The sequence below is a fragment of the Notamacropus eugenii genome, chromosome 7 (genome assembly GCF_028372415.1).
Source record: "Notamacropus eugenii isolate mMacEug1 chromosome 7, mMacEug1.pri_v2, whole genome shotgun sequence".
Lineage (NCBI taxonomy): Eukaryota > Metazoa > Chordata > Mammalia > Diprotodontia > Macropodidae > Notamacropus > Notamacropus eugenii.
In genome coordinates this window covers 9,924,139-9,941,863 of record NC_092878.1, presented here as the reverse complement: position 1 = coordinate 9,941,863, position 17,725 = coordinate 9,924,139, and the positions used below count along the sequence as shown (strand labels likewise).

At 40.1% G+C, this 17,725-nt stretch overlaps 1 protein-coding gene across 2 annotated transcripts in view; it reads right to left on the bottom strand.

Moving 5' to 3' along the window:
• SLC7A8 (solute carrier family 7 member 8) overlaps positions 1 to 11,572 on the bottom strand; it is a 72,166-nt gene extending 60,594 nt beyond the window's left edge. Inside the window, exons 1-2 of one of the 2 annotated variants that reach the window (XM_072624392.1) lie at positions 11,421 to 11,572; positions 10,609 to 10,759 (exon numbers count right to left, since the gene is read on the bottom strand). In XM_072624392.1, the coding sequence (XP_072480493.1) occupies positions 10,609 to 10,759 (151 nt within the window). In that variant the 5' untranslated portion in view covers positions 11,421 to 11,572. Of the gene's footprint in view, positions 1 to 10,608; positions 10,760 to 11,039; positions 11,148 to 11,420 lie in introns of those variants that run through there. The other variant, XM_072624393.1, reaches the window with a different exon arrangement.
• Between the last annotated feature and the right edge of the window lie 6,153 nt (positions 11,573 to 17,725).

Sequence of the window (17,725 nt, the reverse complement as noted above, 5' to 3'; positions counted from 1 at the left end):
CGTACTGGTTCCTTTGGGAAGATTCATTGAGTTCTAGACCTACTTAGAACCTTCTCTTCCCTAAATCTTGAATATGACTTTTCATTTGTCTAGCTAGGGATGGGGGGAACCTACGGCCTTGAGGTCACGTGGCCTTGTAGATCTTTGGATGTGGTCTTTTGCCGGAGTTCAGTTTTTAAGGAAAGAGGGTCATATGTGGCCTCGAGGCAGCAGGTTCCCTACCCCTAGTCTAGCTCCTATTTCCTTTCCAGAATCCCTTGGCAGTTTTTATCCCATTCTCTCCACTTCTGCTCTTTAACTAGGTTCATATTCTACACTCTCTAGAAACTATGTGAGGTCTGAAGAAGAATCATAGAATATTAAACACTAGAAGGGACTCTTTAGAGACTAACCAGTCCAATGTCCTTATTTCAAAGACAAGAAAACATCTATAAAATGTCCTAGAGACTTGAAATGATTTATCCAAGTTTACAAAGCAGAGCTTTGATTTGAATCCATGGCTTACAGTTACAGAAAGGCAGATATAGGTACATTAAGATCTACATTGTACTCTATGATTTTGGGTTGTCTTCCAAAACAATTTAATATTAACCTACATCAAACACTATTTCTGGCTTGGAGAGATACACAAACTGGCATTGTCTCCCATACCTTTGAAGAGGACCAGTCCCAGGACAATTTCAGGTGCCATTCCTAGGAATTTTAAACAGATAAGATCTTAAAATACAATCAATCTGGGTCAACATTTCAGAATGGAGGGACAAAGGCTTTATCCCATTCTTCCAGGACCACTCCCTTCACTCAGAGTAAAACAAAGGAAACTCTTTCCAATCAAAATAAATTAAGCCTAGAGAAGAGTGGGTGTTAATCTGCCAATCACTTCAGATAGGCAGGGAAAGAGGGCAATGATGAATAACCTAATTGAGTGCTGGGAAACCATGGATGTAAAGCTGTAGCCTGTACAGAGGTCACACCCCAGTAAAACCATCTCAGCCTCAGCGGATGGGCTAAACCAGGTTGAAGATAACCTTCAGGCCTTAAGCTCATCAAGACCTTAAACCAGTGAGTTAGGGTGGACGTAGCCTACCCCAAACAAGTGAAATCTCCACTGGGAGAATGTGCAGATAAGAACAGTTTGTTCCCAAGGCTATGAAGACGACTGAAGCAGGGGTTGTGGAGTGCTTAGAGCTTGGTCAAGCATCAAAGACATCAAGGTTCACTGAGTCCTGGGCCATCGCCAGTCATCTTGACTTTTGTCCTGCCACCACTGGACTTTGATGACTCAGGAAGAGAAGAGTGAGGCTGAGGCCTTTGTAGGATCCTGTCTCACTTAAATCCAATTCACCAGCAAGTGAAGATATCACTGTGGTGTCATTAGTCAACAAACTATTTTCCTAAGAATGGTCTTTTTGTACTTTTTTTGGAGCACATTGCTCATCCTTTCAAGGGGCTTTTCTAAGCATTTTGGAAAAGGCTTTAGAGAAAAAATATTATCTTAACATATTCAGTCTTACTAAATAAATGATGTTTTAAATATGTTTCATATTACTGATGTACATCCCTGACTGCATACACTTACTGATGTACATCCCTGACTGCATACACCTTTCACTAGACCTCAGAATCAACAGAATCCAAACTGCTTCCCCGTCTGGGTGCCATTATTTCTGTCGATGGCACTACCACTTACTCAATCAGCTCTTTTCTAAACACTGGTGTTATCTTTGACATTGTCCTACTTTCATACCTACATCCACAGTCTTTTCTCATCTACAATCATATCTTTTATTATCTATACCCTATTCTGTATTCCCATGGCCACAAACCCAGACTCTTATCACCACCTAACTAGAATACAATTGCTGCCGAAGTCTCAGTCTCCCCCTCTACACTTCCTTCTTTCTTTAAATTATCCTTCAAACTGTTGTCCAAAGCTTTCCTTCTTCACAAAGACCCTTTGTATCTGTGTAATTTTGACAAATCATGCCACCTCCTCAGACTTCAGTTTCCTCACCTGTAAAAATGCAATCAACCGGATTGGCCTGCCCAGCCCAGCCCATTGCAGGTCTGATTTTATGAGCCTGCATAATGTTCTGGCTGCTCTTCTACTCAAAACTCTTCAAAGCTTACTATTACATAGAATTCAAACTCCTTAGTTCAGCATTCAAAGTCCTTCCCAAATGCTACTGCCTGCGCCACTTAGCTGCATTAAGTAGGCATCCAAGAGTGCTGTCCACCAGTTCTATATGGAATTTTAGGGGCAAAGGAACATTACTGAATCCGGGGTCAGGTAAGATTTCCTTTAGGAAAGAAGAACAAAGCCCTGGGTCTTTAGAATCAAGAGAACCTGAATTCAAAGACTGCCTCATATACTTAGCTGTGGCGGCCTGGGCAAGTCACAATCTTAAAGCCTCAGTTTCCTCATCTATAGAATAAGAAGGCTGGCCTCTAAGATCTCTTCCAGCTTCTAAATCTATTATAGTCTAGCTATCATTTTATCTTGGGGTATTTGTGTATATATGTTTATGTCTGTACCTTATTTAATCTTGTTATCTTGTCCTGACACAGTGTTCAGTACATAGTATGTACTTAATACCTTTGTGTTTAAATTGAAATGCTAGATTCATTCCTTCTCCACTTTCTAACTGCTCCCTGTCTCCAGGATTTCTCTGAAAGCAGGTAAGCTTTGTAGCCTAAAGTTGTTTGTTTTCTCCTTGAGTCCTGAATAAATTGAAACCAAATTCTCCTACCACTTCAAAGAGAAGTCTGAGTAAGGAAGACTAGGGGGTTATTTTCCTAACTACTAATAAGCTTAGCCATCAAATATACACCTTAAAGGATCAAAATCCACATTGGACTACATTGGAATACTGCACCTGTGTGACACTGGGCAAGTAATTTAGCCCCCTTAGGCCTCAGTTTCCTCATCTGAAAAACAAGGGAGTTGGAGTTTCCTCATCTGAAAAACAAGGGAGTTGGACTAAATGTTTTTTGACACTGCATACAACTCTAAATCCCTTTTTGAAGTTGGCAAAGACCTCATTGGAGACTTTTTTAAAGCAAGCAATCCCTGCCCTTGAGGATCTCCCAGTCTAATGAGAGGTGATAACATACCAACAAAATATATAAATTGCAGATTATCTCAAAAAAAAGGTATTAAGATTAAAGAGGACTGGAAAAGGCATTGCCCAGAAGGTGGGATATTAGCTGAGATTTGAAGAAAGCCAGGGAGACCTGGAGGTTGAGATGAGGACAGAGAGATTCATCTTGTTATGCTTTCCCTTTCCCATTCTAATTTCCAGGACAATGTTTCTGGCTCTGGCCTGGAATTCACTCCCACCTTCAATCAGCTAGCCATCTCTTCTCTATAGCTTATGATACATACCCCTAACGTAGATAGGCACAAACATACAGTCATACACATATACCCAAGAGTTTTCTTTCCAGTCTTCTCTCCTTTCCACCCTAGTTACCACTCTCCTGGTTAAAAACTTGCTAAGGGAAATGAGGAGAGCTAGGACACACAAAAAAATAAAAGAATCTTAGAACTGAAATGGACCTTAGATCATCAAAGACCCTTCCTATAGGCTATCTGATGAGTGCTATAGATCCCTTCTCAGAGTGAGTTTTTAAAAATTTTGTAGAATCGATTCTAAGTAAAAATTACATTTCAGTTAGGTTAGTGAAAATAAAGACAATATTTTTTAACCGTCCAAGTTTATAAAGAACCTGAAATCTATCCAGAATCCAAAGGTGGGGGCCCCAAGTTTAGAACCCCAGCCTCTCACCTCATCCTCCAGATGAGAAATCTGAAGTTAAGAAACAAAAAAGGCTAAGTGTATTTTTGCACCCTAGTTAGCAAACTAGTCCAGGTCAAAAGAATCCTGGAGTTTCAGCTTTGCAAATAGACATGAGTTTCCACAGAAACACATCCTTGTAAGAAAAACCTAACAGAAGGAAGGGGAAGATTTTTCTTAGTCCCTCAGCTTGAAACTCTCAAGCTAACAGTTGGATTTCCTTTTAGAAGTGACCTGATTTCTACAATTTACCCTCAGGGTTCATGCTAATATGCATGGTGGAGAAAACCAGTTCAGAAATTTTCTGAATCTCTGGAACCTAAGTTGCCCCCTAAGATCATGGCTACCCTTCAACGAAAAGTAAGGGTAAGAGAGCGATAATTAAAGACTGACCTAGTGTTTCTTGGTCTGTTCTGTAGCAGTCGTACCAGTGTTCTTTGGGCATGCCAGCAGTTTTACAGTTCATGTAAAACACTTCATCTCAGTTGGCCACTCTGTGGCCATCTTACTTAGGCGGCCTTTTTCTCAGAGAAGGGGCTCTTGTTTTTGAAGAGATCTCCGGTGTTTAGGACATAGGGGTCACTTAAAATATTCATTGAATTAAAATTTAGTAATAATTACTTTTGACGCAAACTAAGAGCCAAGACAAAAGTCAAGTCAAGACCCTGCCACGAGCATTTTTGGGGGGCCTATTATTATGTGCCAGGCTTGGTGAGCTAAACACACACTGGGGATACAAAGAAAGTCAGAGTCCAGCCCCTTCCCTCAGAGTTCCCAGTCTAATGGAGGAGACGACATGCAAACAAAATATATTCAGGAAAAATTGCAGATAATCTCAGAGCAAAAGTACTAAGATTAAAGAGGACTTGAAAAGGTATCCTGCAGAATTAGCAGAGACCTGACTAGGTCTGCATTCCAAAGAGATCAGAAAAAAGGGAAAAAGACCTACACGTGCAAAAATATTTATAGCAGCCCTTTTCACGGTGGCAAAATATTGGAAATTGATGGGATGCTCATCAATTGGGGAATGGCACATGAGTGGCACATGAGTGCAATGGAATACTATTGGGCATAAGAAATGGTGAAGGGGCCAGGCAGAGTTCAGAAAATACTGACAAGACTGGGATGGACTGATGTAAAGTGAAATGAGCTCCCCAACCATGAATGACTCAGCTCTTCTCAGCAACTCACCAAGGAAAAGATTATTCTTATCCAGAAGAAGAACCGATGGACTGTGAATGCAGATCAAAGCCTATTTTTTCCACTTAATTTATTCTTTTGATGTTTTTTTTTCCTTTTTGTTTCTTCTTTCACAACTGTAACTAGTATGGAAATATTTTTACATGATAGCACATGAATAAACTATATCAAACTGCCTACCATTTCAAAAGGGGAGAGAGAAAAATTGAAACTCAAAATCTTGTAAAAATGCTAAAAATTTTCTTGACATGTAACTTGGGGAAAAAGATACTATTAAAAAAAAAGAATTAGCTGAGACTTGAAGGAAATCAGGAGACCAGGAGGTAGAACTGAGGAAAGAAACTGAGGTATGGGGGACAGTCAGTGAGAATGTTTAGACAGGAGATAGGACTGTCTTATTCAAGAAACTAGCTCCTTTGTGTAATCTCTATGAAATTATTTTTTAAAGTAGATTTTCTCGATGTCTTTTCCTTCATCTACATTTATCATCCACATTTCCCAACACAAAATTTCTCTTTTCTCATCCCAGAGAGCAACCTTTTATAATCAAAAATAAAATAAAATGGGGGGGGGCATAGATAAAATTAATCAAAATATGGAAAAAGTCTGAAACGATATATAATGATTCATATCCATTATTCTTTTACCTTTACAATGCCATTGGTGGAAAGGGGTGTTATCTCTATCTAGGACTAAGCTTGGTCACTTAAATCTTTGCAGCATTCCATGCTGGTGCCACTGAGTTTTGTGAAAGTATATTTAAAAGCCTACTTTTATTTTATAAATATGAATATTTCTCTTTAAGCCCTTTTTAAGACTGGGGGTGGGGAGGGAGGTGGGGGATGAGGATGGTGGAATGGAGCCTAGGTAGGTGATAAATTGAGGATAAAAAGGTCTTTCTTTAGGTAGAGAGATTAAAGGACAATGTACCCCATTTATCTTATGTCCTAAAGGTATAAGTTAAGGGCCTATGACACCCAAGTGCCTCCTTAGGCAACCAGTAGGGGCTCCACAGGCCCTTTCATCACCTACCTATTCAATTAAATTATTGATACAGCTCTCTGGGAGGAACAGAGGGAGTGTTCCAGGAGGAATTTGATAGTGGCTAGTGGCTCAGTTCTGAAATGTTAATCCACAGAGTACTTGAAGATACCTTTTCCTCTTTATCAATTTGTAAAAATGTTACTTGAAATTGTCTTGGAGGCAGCTCATCTGGTCCAACCAGGCAGTGCCTAGAACATGGTAGTCACAAAATAAATGCTGTTGATTTGACTTGAAATCAATTTTATAGTCAGAACCTATGTTTGAGGAAACTGAGGCAAGAAGAATTAAAGTGTTTTGTTCAAAGTCATGGTGCTAGTTAGGCGCAGAGATGGGACTTGAATCCAGATTTATTGTCTTTTTTTTAAGATTGAGTCTCCCTATCTAATTTAGGCTGAAAGTGCACAAGTGCACTCATGGGCCAATCCCATCACCGAATTGGACCAGAGTTTGGATCTGTTTGTTTTCAGATTTCAGATCTCTCTCTCTTTCTCTCCTCCCCCCAAGGCATAATGGTGCCAGAGACAGTGCTCTCACACCCTAGGCTTGGTATACTGAAGCATCCAATGATCTACCACCCTCTACTTACATCCTAGCTTGCCCCACCATTTCCATCCCCACTTGGTGTCTTCATTCTTTCATTCATGATCAATTTTTTTCTCCATCTGTAATCCACCCAAATCCTTTTCTCTACTCTATATCCTTTAACACTTAGCCCCCAAAAGTCTCCATTAGCTAAGATCATATGAATTTCTCTATTATTTTTTCCCTTGACATTTATGTATCCATTTCCAATTAGATTATAATGTGCTTGTCTATGTTCTCGAGTTCACACTTGTTATCACAATGACCCATAGAGATAAAACTATTGTGCCTCATACTTCCCACAGGTGAGGAAACTAAGCCATTGATAGGTTTAATTAACTTGTCCAGGGCCCAGTGAGTCAGAATTTGAACTCTGGAATTCCTGATGCCAAGTCCTAAGTTCCATCCAGTTTCACCCAGCTGAGTTCTATGTTCAAGCGTTCTTTTCTCAACTACGATAGATTAGCACAGAGTGAAAGACTTGAAAAACTGAAAAATGTCAATTGCAATAAATTGTGAGTAACATTTACAAAGCCTCTACCACTGTGCTAAAAGCTGGGAATACAAAATGAGGCAAAATTCAGTCCCTGACCTGAAGGAGCTTACAGTCTAACAGGAGACAACAGGCAAACAAATACATGCAGGGCATGCTATTTACAGGATGAACAGGAAACAACTAAGGGGAGGCAAGGCACTGGAAGGAAGAGAAGCTGAGAAAGCCTTCCAATAAAAAATGAGATTTTGGTTGAAACTTAAAAGAAGCCAGGGAGGTGGGTGGTAGGTAGCTAAGAGGGAGGGAGGGCATTCCAGGCATTAGAGGCAGCCAAGTGATAGACCGTCTAGTGTGTGCAGCGCCAGCACAAAAAGAATTTCTTAATCACTTATTATTACAGGCAAAGTACAGTGCTAAGCAATGAGGTGCTAAGCACAAAGCACCGTGGGAAGCATAGGACAGTCCCTGCTCTGAAGAAGCTCAATTCTAATTGAATGACATGGAAAACCACACCTCCTTCCCTGGTCCCTCACAACGTCTACCATTCTATTTTTCACATCCTAAGTGTTTAAAATATGCTTTCTAATTCGATAAATCTTGATTTATTCATCTCTCTTCTAAGAGCCAAAAATACTTCCCAGGTAAGTGTGGTTTTGTCCATCCCTATAACATGTGACAAAATACTGCCATGGCCTTGAAAGCCCTTTCTAAAACATGAGGCAGATTTTACATTTTTTCCCCCCAAAGAATTTTACATTTGGGCCAAGTCTGTGGCCTATACATAATTCTCCTGGCTTACCTCTCCGCCTTTGTACCAACTGTCCCCACAGTATAGAATGCTCTTTCTTTCTCCTCACTTCCTTCTATAATGCCTAGGTGCCTAAAAGGCCTCAGACCAAGTACATCCTCCAAGACATTCCTAGCTTTCCAAGCTCTCACTCATCAAATTATTTTACTTTGCATATATTTTGAATCTATTTTTCTGTGTACATAATTCTAAGGCAGAGGTGGGGAAACCTATAGGTCCTCAGCTGAGGTCCTCTAATGGAATTTAAACTTCACAGAACAAATCCCTTTAATAAAAGATTTGTTCTGTAAAACTTGGACTAGGTCAAAAGGCCACACCCAAGGACCTACAGGGCTGCAAGTTTCCCCACCCCTATTACTAAGCCTGAGTTTTATCATCAGAATTTAGTAAAGCATAAGCCCCTTGAGGGATGGGACTGGATTTCTTTGAGCTTTTTTTTTTGCCCCTAGAGTCTAGAATAGTGGCGGACTCTGCTCTCAAAGCTGGTTAAATTTAACTGATAATGGGGATCAGGTAGTGTGTCGACAGGTCCCATTTCTCTACTAACTCATTAACTGAAATGTAGTTTCCTCTTTTTTGTATTCCGGTTTGTACTTTCCTCCTCAGCTCTAAGATCTGTAGTCCTATTGCTCAACTCTATGAAAAAAGTACTATTTTTGACAACTTAGCATGGAAAGAGATCTCTCAGCCCAGGCCAAAATACTAGAATGAATATGGCTACTGAGGTGCAGCTTCTGTTGTCTAACCCTCAGGGACCGGTGATCTGTGTTAGGCTTATAGATTTAACATTGAAAGGGACCAGCCTTCTATTTCTAAAAACCAGAAAACAAATCTAGAGATTAAATTGGCCAAGGTCAAAATCTGAACCCAAGCTCTCAGGTTCCAAATTCAGCTCTTTTTTGCATTGTACCACAATGCCACCAGAGAAGCAGTCTCGCAACCAAGCAGTCATCTTAAATAGCAAGCAATCATCACTTTAGCTCATATTTGAACACAATAGCATCCATAAGGGATCTGACTCCTGAGAAAAATAACTTACTCATCATCTCTTGGAACAACAAACACATAAGCTCTTTTGTTACTACAGAACCTCAGAGCTGTTATTTTTGTAACTGGAATGACATTTTCTGGTGCCTGGTTTGGGTTCAAGATTAAACTGTTCTCACACTCAAAAAAGTTCATGGACCAATCCTTGTAGGAACAGCTGAGATAGTATTCATGGCAGCTAAGCATCTCCACTTCCTCAGATTCTTTAAAAGAGAAATAGTTTGTAGACATTCTATATTTAATTAGGATTACAACTCACTGTAGCATACAGGAATCATGTGCGTGTATTGGGGTGCTAGAAATGGGGGGTAAGAATGTATGTGTATATGAGCCTTAATCAGAAACCTGCCTAAAAGGGAATAAAAACATTTAATCCTCTCAGTCATACTGGTGAAAGAGGTGACAGGCTTCAGGCTATTTATAGCCCTTACTGTTAGCGTGTGGTGGTACCTACATGGTACTTTGGCCAAGATCATTTGGGGAGAGATACAAACTAGGCAAATAAAAGTCAGTAAGAGAATGGGATGTTTTTTACTATAATTTTTTTACATTAGGCTTTGGAAAAATTGTAGAAGCCAGACAAGTCCCACCCCACCCCCAATCCACTCAATCCTCTCCCTCCAGCAGAGGTCATAAGAATATGAAGATGAAATGAGCTCCCCAGGGTCCCAATTTAGACGATAACAAGGACCACAGATGATCAAAGCCGGAGAAAAGGTGAGAGAAGTTTATCTGAATTGGCCGGTGGGGGGAAGAATTGTTCCTGGCCAGGCCTTTTCATTTCTCAGAGTCCAAAAGAAATCCCTCTCTGGGGTGTCTGGAATGTGATAATCTTGTTCCTGGGCACCAGAATACAATAAGTTGTAAAACTGGTGTTCAAAAGGAGAAGCGGACAAGCAAATATTGTAATCACAACACAACTTTTCCTAAGTGAGTTAAAACAACACCAATTGTGCCCAAAAGCCAAAGTCATAGGAACTTCCCCAGGAAAGTCGAGCAAGTTGCTATAATCCATCATCTCAATGCTTCGCTAGGAAGAGTGTTGCCTAGAAACTGGACCGAGGCGCTATCGACCACTCCGAGAGATGATGCCACACACCCATGGGTCTGCTACCAGGCACTTTTTCAGGGTGACCCAAGGATTAATGGGGGGCCATAGGCTTCCATAAAATACTTTTATCTGTCTGTTCTTCCCAGCTCCATTTTCAAGTCATTGCTGCTTCTCTGAGAAAGTCTGACACAGTCTCTTCTCTGAAAGAAGTGGGGTAGGTGCACTCGTTAGGACAGACAGCAGAATTGCCCAAAGCTCCAGCCTGGGTCCTGATGTTTCTACGTGCCCACCCCCTCACACAGAGGTTGCAGGCACAAAGATAAACGATGGGGTCATTCATCTTTGGCAGCATTTGGTCAAGTTTTATTGGCTTCTTGGCTTTAAATGAATGGTAACCTAATTTGTGCATCCCTGCAGCTCAACCAGCAGGGAAAAGGCGTCAGTGAATTTTAGGTGCTTTACCAATTGTTTCGATGACAGAAGAATTCTTTAGTTGCTACATGATTCCATAAGGAGCAAGAGGAACCGGGAGGGAGAAATAGAAGCCCATTTAACTCCCACAGAAAGGAAAACCAGTCAGACTCACCTACAATGATGCCGCAAGCACTGACCAACCCAATCTCTTTCTTCAGGGCTACTCCTCCCCCTCCAGAACCAGCATCTGGACCAGGATCAGATTCGCTCCTGCTGCTGGGGCTCTTTTCAGCGTTGTTTCGGTGCCTGGCCTTTTCTTCCATCTTTTTTCGGAAAAAAAAAAATCAACCACTGAAATTTCCTTCCTCTCTGCCTACTTGTCTATTTCTATTTCTTCCTAAGCCTTTCAAATGAAAGAAAATGTCCTTTCCCTAAAATAATGACCCTTCGTCCTGGTCCTTTAATAAAGGCACATGCAGGTAAAAAATAAAATCTCAAGTTTATATTAGTATAATTAAGACACTTTCCCGTCGCTCTAGTTTGCCACCAAAGAAAGTGGCTTAAAAAGGAAAAATAGAGGTGTGTACAAAAATAGAACTGTACCAGCTACTCCCTGTAGAAATCACAGGAGTGAGGGGATGTGGATCTCCTGAACCAGGGCTGAATTCTGCTCAGTTTACACAGGCAGCTGCTTCATTCAGATGCACCAAAGACAGTTTGGATTTCCTTCAGCTCTCTCCTCAGACCAAAATCCAAACTGGCTTTTAGCTCAGCTCGGTTGGCTGTTTTTGTTTGTTTTTTGTTAGAAGGGTAAGACTATTTTTTTCATTGACAATCTTAGAAAAAAGACAATCCTCAGGTGCTTTGTCTTTCAGAAAAACAAACTGCAGACACAGCCGGTTTGCTCTAGATTCTGTTGCACAGGGTGTGGATTTTCCTTTCCTTTCCTCTCTCCTCCCCTTCCCTTCCCTTCCCTTCTCTTGCCTTCAGATTTTGCCCAGTGTTCTTATTTATTCTTAGAGGCTACTCTCTTGTCTTCCTGTCCTAGGTCTGGTTTTCTTTTCTGCTATCTATCTTAGAGCTTGGAGCTCTCCATCTCTCTCCGTAGCCAAAGGAACAGTAGTTTCTTCACGTGTGAAAGCCCTTAGCTCCAGCTGGGGTTTTATTTCCTGAACTCACAGTAAGCTCCACCTCCTCTCCCTTTTCTCTCCATCCTCAGCAGCTTTCTCCTCCCTCTTCTTCGATTTCAGTATTAGCACACAAACCCAAAAGACCTCCAAGGAACACGGGATCGGCAGTTTTCCTCCCTTCCATCTCCCTCCTTTGGAACAAATTGCATATAAATCCCTCTCCTCACAAATGTTCAGGGAGATTCATTAACTGGTATAGCATTACATGTCATGTAACATTTGTGAGCTTTATAAATAAGGGAACAGTTGTGGAGACCGTTTTAACTCCCATTAGAAATAAACTGGACTCATGACAAAGTTTTATAAGAATTAAGCATAGATTCTTTGGGGGTACTAGGAGCAAGGAACCCTGGGATGACTCCAAGTATCTGAAGGAATGGGAGACATGATTTGAGGATATGGAAGGAAAATAAAAGAAGAATTATGATTAATAAAAAGGGGGGCACATTTCCTGTTAGAGATTAACAAATGGAGGGGTTTGTGGTTTTGCTTTTAAAATTATTGTTTTCTTTTAAAATCTGAGGGGAGTGGGGAGGGAGATGAGGGGGAGAGGAAGGGGATGACTGGCTCACAATTGGAAACTTTTACAAGTAGGACCAAATGAGACACTGAGAATGCAAAACTGTTAGACTATGGGCTAAGCTTGGACTCCAGTCATAGGCAAAGAGTGGAACAAATCTGACCCAATGGCACCTTTTACAACTCCATTAAAAAAATGTGACTGGACTGTTTGAATGGAGAAAAAGAAATATTTTACTGATCCAGAGACCAGGTCATGGCTAATAAATTACCTTAATAATGACTAATTCCCCCAGTCCTTCCCCATCCCCCCACTCCCACCCCACCTTAGCCCCAGGTATTTCAGGTTGCATTTTTTTCCTGGAATTCTTTGTATTTCATCTCAGTGGAGAGGTAAAGCATTTTAAAAGTCCTGAAATACTTCAGAAGATTGCATTATAAAACATAAAGTTAATTCCAGCCTGCCTACGTGTTCAGTATACAATGCTTCTGTTTTATGGGGAGGAGAGGTCTAAATGCCCAAGTTCCTTGAGGTTACTGATTACAGAAATCTGCTCAAGAATAACTCCCTTTTTTTGAAAAACAAAAAACCAAACCCCAAACCAAACATATATGCACACAAACGTAATTGAATCTTGAGATTATCAAAGAAAGGTTTGAACCCTAAGATTGGGCTCATGGTAACTTTGCATAGGAGTTAAAAGTCCCTGAGTTTTCAGTCCTTGAAGCTCCTGGCTCACTCATTAAGAGGTTTCAAAGGTTATGGCCCTCAGCCCCTTCCTCTACCTGGAATTTGATAGAGACAAAGCAAACTGAAAGCCTCAGCAAAAAGAGGTGAAAGGAGAAATTCAGCAAAACAGTCAGGGAATGGGGAAAGTCAGAAAAGGAGTCATTGGAAAAGAAACTTTCATTTTGGGGGAGGGGGATGCTGCCTTTGGCATTTGACATTAGGTTTAGGTTATAATTCACAATTAAAATTCTTTTAGTTATTATTAATCAGTCTGGTGATTTCTGTTAGATTCTGTCATTGAGAGGCTCAAAAAAAGTAACTTTTTTTTATTCTTGCAAGTATGGCTTTTTTTCTGTAACTTATTAATGACTAAAAGGATATAAATTTAACATGAGTCTTACCAGATTAATACAAAACCTCTCCAACACAAGAGATAACTAGACTGAGAAAGCTTAGCTCCTAGTTAGTAGACCCTGGAGGGACTTATGGGGCAAGGCAACTTTCTGGGTACAATCATATTAGAAGTCCAGAACTATAGAATTGCTACAAATTATTATTTGTGTTTATTTAGTCCCTAGCTTACTAGTGTGTATACACACACACACACACACACACACACACACACACACACACACACACACATCTAGATCTATATCTCTATCAAACATAGCAAGTTAATTTGTGCTAAACGCCTTATAATTTTTGTCTCATTTGTTCCTCACAACAACCGTGGAAGATAAGATAGCAACTATTGCTATCCCCATTTGACAGATGAGGAAACTGAGATAAATGGGGGTTAAGTGACTTATTAGTGTCTGAGACTGGATTTGAACACAGATCTTCCAGATCCCAGTGTTCAGTGTACTCTGGCACCACCTAGCTTATGTGAAAAGCAGCTTATGAACAACTAGCTATTTCCCTCACTTTACCTAATTCAGCATTTATCCAGAGCCTATTAATATGCCAGGCACTATGCTAGGCATTGGGAATAAGGCAAAAATTAAATAGTTGCTAATATCAAGGAGAATCCATTCTACTGGTTTTCCTGACTTACTTTAAGTCCCAATTAAAATTCTGCCTTGTACAGGAATTCTTCCCTAATTCCCTTAATTCCAATCCTTCCCCACTTTTAGCTATCTTCCAGTTATCATGTATACAGTTTGCTTTGTATTTTTGTCTCCCTCACTAGAGTATAAGCTCTATGCAGAGACATGTAAACAAGATGTCTACATATGTAATAATCTGCTGGGTAAGAGAAGGGGGTCAAGAAAGACAAAACTTCTTGTAGGAGTTAGCACTAGGGCTGAATGAAGGAAAAGGCTGTTAGGAATTAGAAGAGGTAGAAGTGGGGAGGGAGAACTTTTCTGACAAGGGGGGAGAGCTTGTACAAAGGCATAAAAGAAGCCTGTGTCCTATAGGAAACAGGTCAATCAGGCCAGAAAAGAGGGAATGTGAGGGGGAGTGGAATTCATATGGAAAGATAAGTCTGATTATGAAGGATTGTAAGTGTTCAGAGAGAAGTTTGCATTTTATCCTAGGGCCACTGAAATTTCTTGAGCAGGAGAGGTGACATTAATCAGATCTGAGCTTTAGGTAATATAAATTTGGCAGCTGTGTGGAGGATGGGTTGTAGAAATAAATTGGAATAGGGAGATCTATTAGGAGACTCTGGAAATAGCTCAGGTGAGAGATAGTGAGGGTCTGAACCCAGGTGATAGTAGTGTAAGTGGAGAAAAAAGGGACATATGGGAGAGATAATGCAGAAGGAAAATCATTAATATTTTCAACTGATTAGATATTCAATGAATACATGAAGCGCAGGGTACTTTGTAAAATGAACACCCACTAGAATGAGGGATAGTGGAAAGAGCTCTGGTTTTGGAAATTGGAAGATCTAAGTTTGACTCCTCCTGCTTTGGGCCTCAGTTTGCATAAAATGAGGTTATTGGATTAGATGACTGATCTATTTGTTGTACGTTTGTGAAACCTGGATTGTAGACAGTGAAACAGAATCCTTTCCATCTGAATTGTCTTAAGAAGATTCTAAAGATCATCTCACAGGATAAGATAACAGGCACTGAGGTCCTTTCTTGAACTAAACTGCGAAGCATTCGAACTCTACGTCATAGAGCCAACTCTGATGGGCTGGCCATGTTGTTCAAAACATATGCTTGCCAAAAAGACTATTTTATGGAGAACTCACACAAGGCAAGCATTCATATGGTGTTCAGAAGAAGCCATAAAAGGACACTCCCAAGGTCTTTCTTAACTTTGATATTGATTATGACATGGGAGATACTGGCACAGGACATCTCAGTATGGCGTGCCCACATCAGAAAAGGTGCTGGGCCCTATGAGCAAAGCAGAATGGAAGTAGCTCAAAAGAAATGCAAGATGAGCAAATTTAGAGAATTCACCCCAAATGTTCACATGGACTATTTGTGCCCAACCTGTGGTCGAACATTTCGAGCTCATATTGGCCTGAACAGCCACAGTTGGACACACTGAAATTTGATTCTAGCACAGTGATGTCATTTTGATCTTCGACAAGGAAGGACAACAACCAGCCAGTTCTAAACCTTAACTACTTATCTCTGAAGGAATTTGGGGAATTTGGTCTGATCTGTGCATAAGTATTCTTAAAGTTAGGCCAGAAATGTATTCTCCAACATCCTTCTTAATGTGTTTTGAAACTCAAAAGGGATCTACCAATGACAATTCCCACTTTCCACACCAATACCCCATTCTCCATTTTAAATATATTACATACACACACATATGTATATATGTGTGTGTGTATATATGCATATATACACATATAATAATATAAAATATGATAGAATATATAGAATATGTCCTATAGTATATCTCGGTTGCCAACATCTGAATGGGCTTTTAATATTGCTTACTTATGTTAGGAGCAAATTGTTCCCCTTTAACTTGAGAAAGGTAGAAGGGAAGGTGAAATAATTACAAAGGCTGATTTAGTGGCAGGTACTCCCTTTCCAGAGAAAGGCTGAGAGTGGGTGACACCTACTGTTCCAATACAGACATGACATGGTGACGTGTTATTTCAATTAGTCATTTTCTATTTAGTCGTTTTCTGTCATGACTGACTCTTCGTGACCCCATTTGAGATTTTCTTGGCAAAGATATTGCAAATGGTTTGCTGTTTATTTCTCCAACTCATTTTCCAGATGAGGAAACTGAGGCAAACAGGGTTAAGTGACTTGTCCAGGGCCACGATGCTAGTGACTGTCTGAGGCTGAATTTGAACTCAGGTTTTCCCGACTGTAGGCTTGGTGCTCTATCCACTGTGCCACCTAGCTGCCTGTGGTTAATAATGGTTGTTATTAAAGCAAAGGCTTGACTATAGAGATCATCCACTTGTCTTTTTCAGTGAACTCTTTACTTACTCATCATCTATATTAGGTGAGGAAAATAGAAGGGTGAAATTTAAGATTACAGCTATTATTGCATCAGAATTGGGAACTCCTAGGTGAAGAAACTCCATCTACCATAGCAGTTCTACACCTTTTTTGTACTTATAGTCTTAGTGTATCAGAAGCAGGACTTGAAGTCAGGTCCCTAAGCTTCAGAGTTGGCGCTTTATCCCCTCTAATAATCTGAGGATTTCCGTGTCTCACAAGATTTTCTTCTCCATGATCCCATTTCGCAATTTCTGTCTCCTACACCTACACTTGCACACACATACCATGTGCGTGTGCACACACACACGCACACACAAAACCACAGGTAAACACTGTAGCACGTCTGGAACCTCCTCATTTTCCAGAGGTTGTTTCCTAATTGGCAAATAGGTTTTGACTTACAGAGTTGTGGACTTGAATATCTCATTTTATTGCATTTTGCAGATATCTTGTATTTTTGCAAATTAAAGGTTAAGCAAGTCTGTCAGCTTTGTTTTTCCAACAGTATGTGCTCACATTGTGTCTGTCACATTTTGGCGATTCTCACAATATTTCCAATTTTTTCATTATTACTACATCTGCTATGGTGATCTGTGATCAATGACCTTTGATGTTACTCTTGGAATTGTTTTGTGGCACTACTAACTATACCCACACAAGATATCGAACTTAATCAATAAATGTGTGTGTGTTCTGATTGCTCCACCTACTGGCCTCTCCTTGGGTCTCCCTATTCCCTGAGACACAACAATACGGATAGATTAGTTAACAACCCTACAAAAACCTCTAAGTTTTCAAGTAAAAGGATGTGTTCATATATATATATGGCAAACTTCATCATTTTTTAAAGAAATTTCTACAGTCACTCCAATGTTCAGCAACCACCCTGAGCAGTCAGCCACCATCAACATGGAGGCAAGACACTCCATCTGCCAAAAGATTAAGACTTGCTGAAAGCTCAGATGATGGTTAGTATTTTTTTTAAGCAATAAGCTATTTTTAAATTAAGTTATGTACATTGGATTTTTTTTAGACATAATACTATTGTATACTTAATAGACCACAGTACGGTGTAAACGTAACTTTTATATTCACTGAGAAACCAAAAAATTTGTGTGACTCGCTTTATTCCCATATTTGCCTTATTGTAGTGATCTGGAACTGAACCTGCAACATCTCCAAAGTATGCCTGTTGTCTATTTCTGTTAAGTTTTCTGAGAGATTTAGTGAAAAAAATAAAAGAAGGAAGAGAATGGGTGTCATCTGGGAAAGCACAAGTCAAAAAGAAAAAGATGGAAATACCCCCTTTTTTAACAAAATAGTCTTCTTGTCTTTGGGACAAATCCATAGTTCAAAGGAAGTTCTGCCAGTTACAGGTCAATGTAACCCTGAGGATTTTTAGTCAGCTCTCTACAAGCA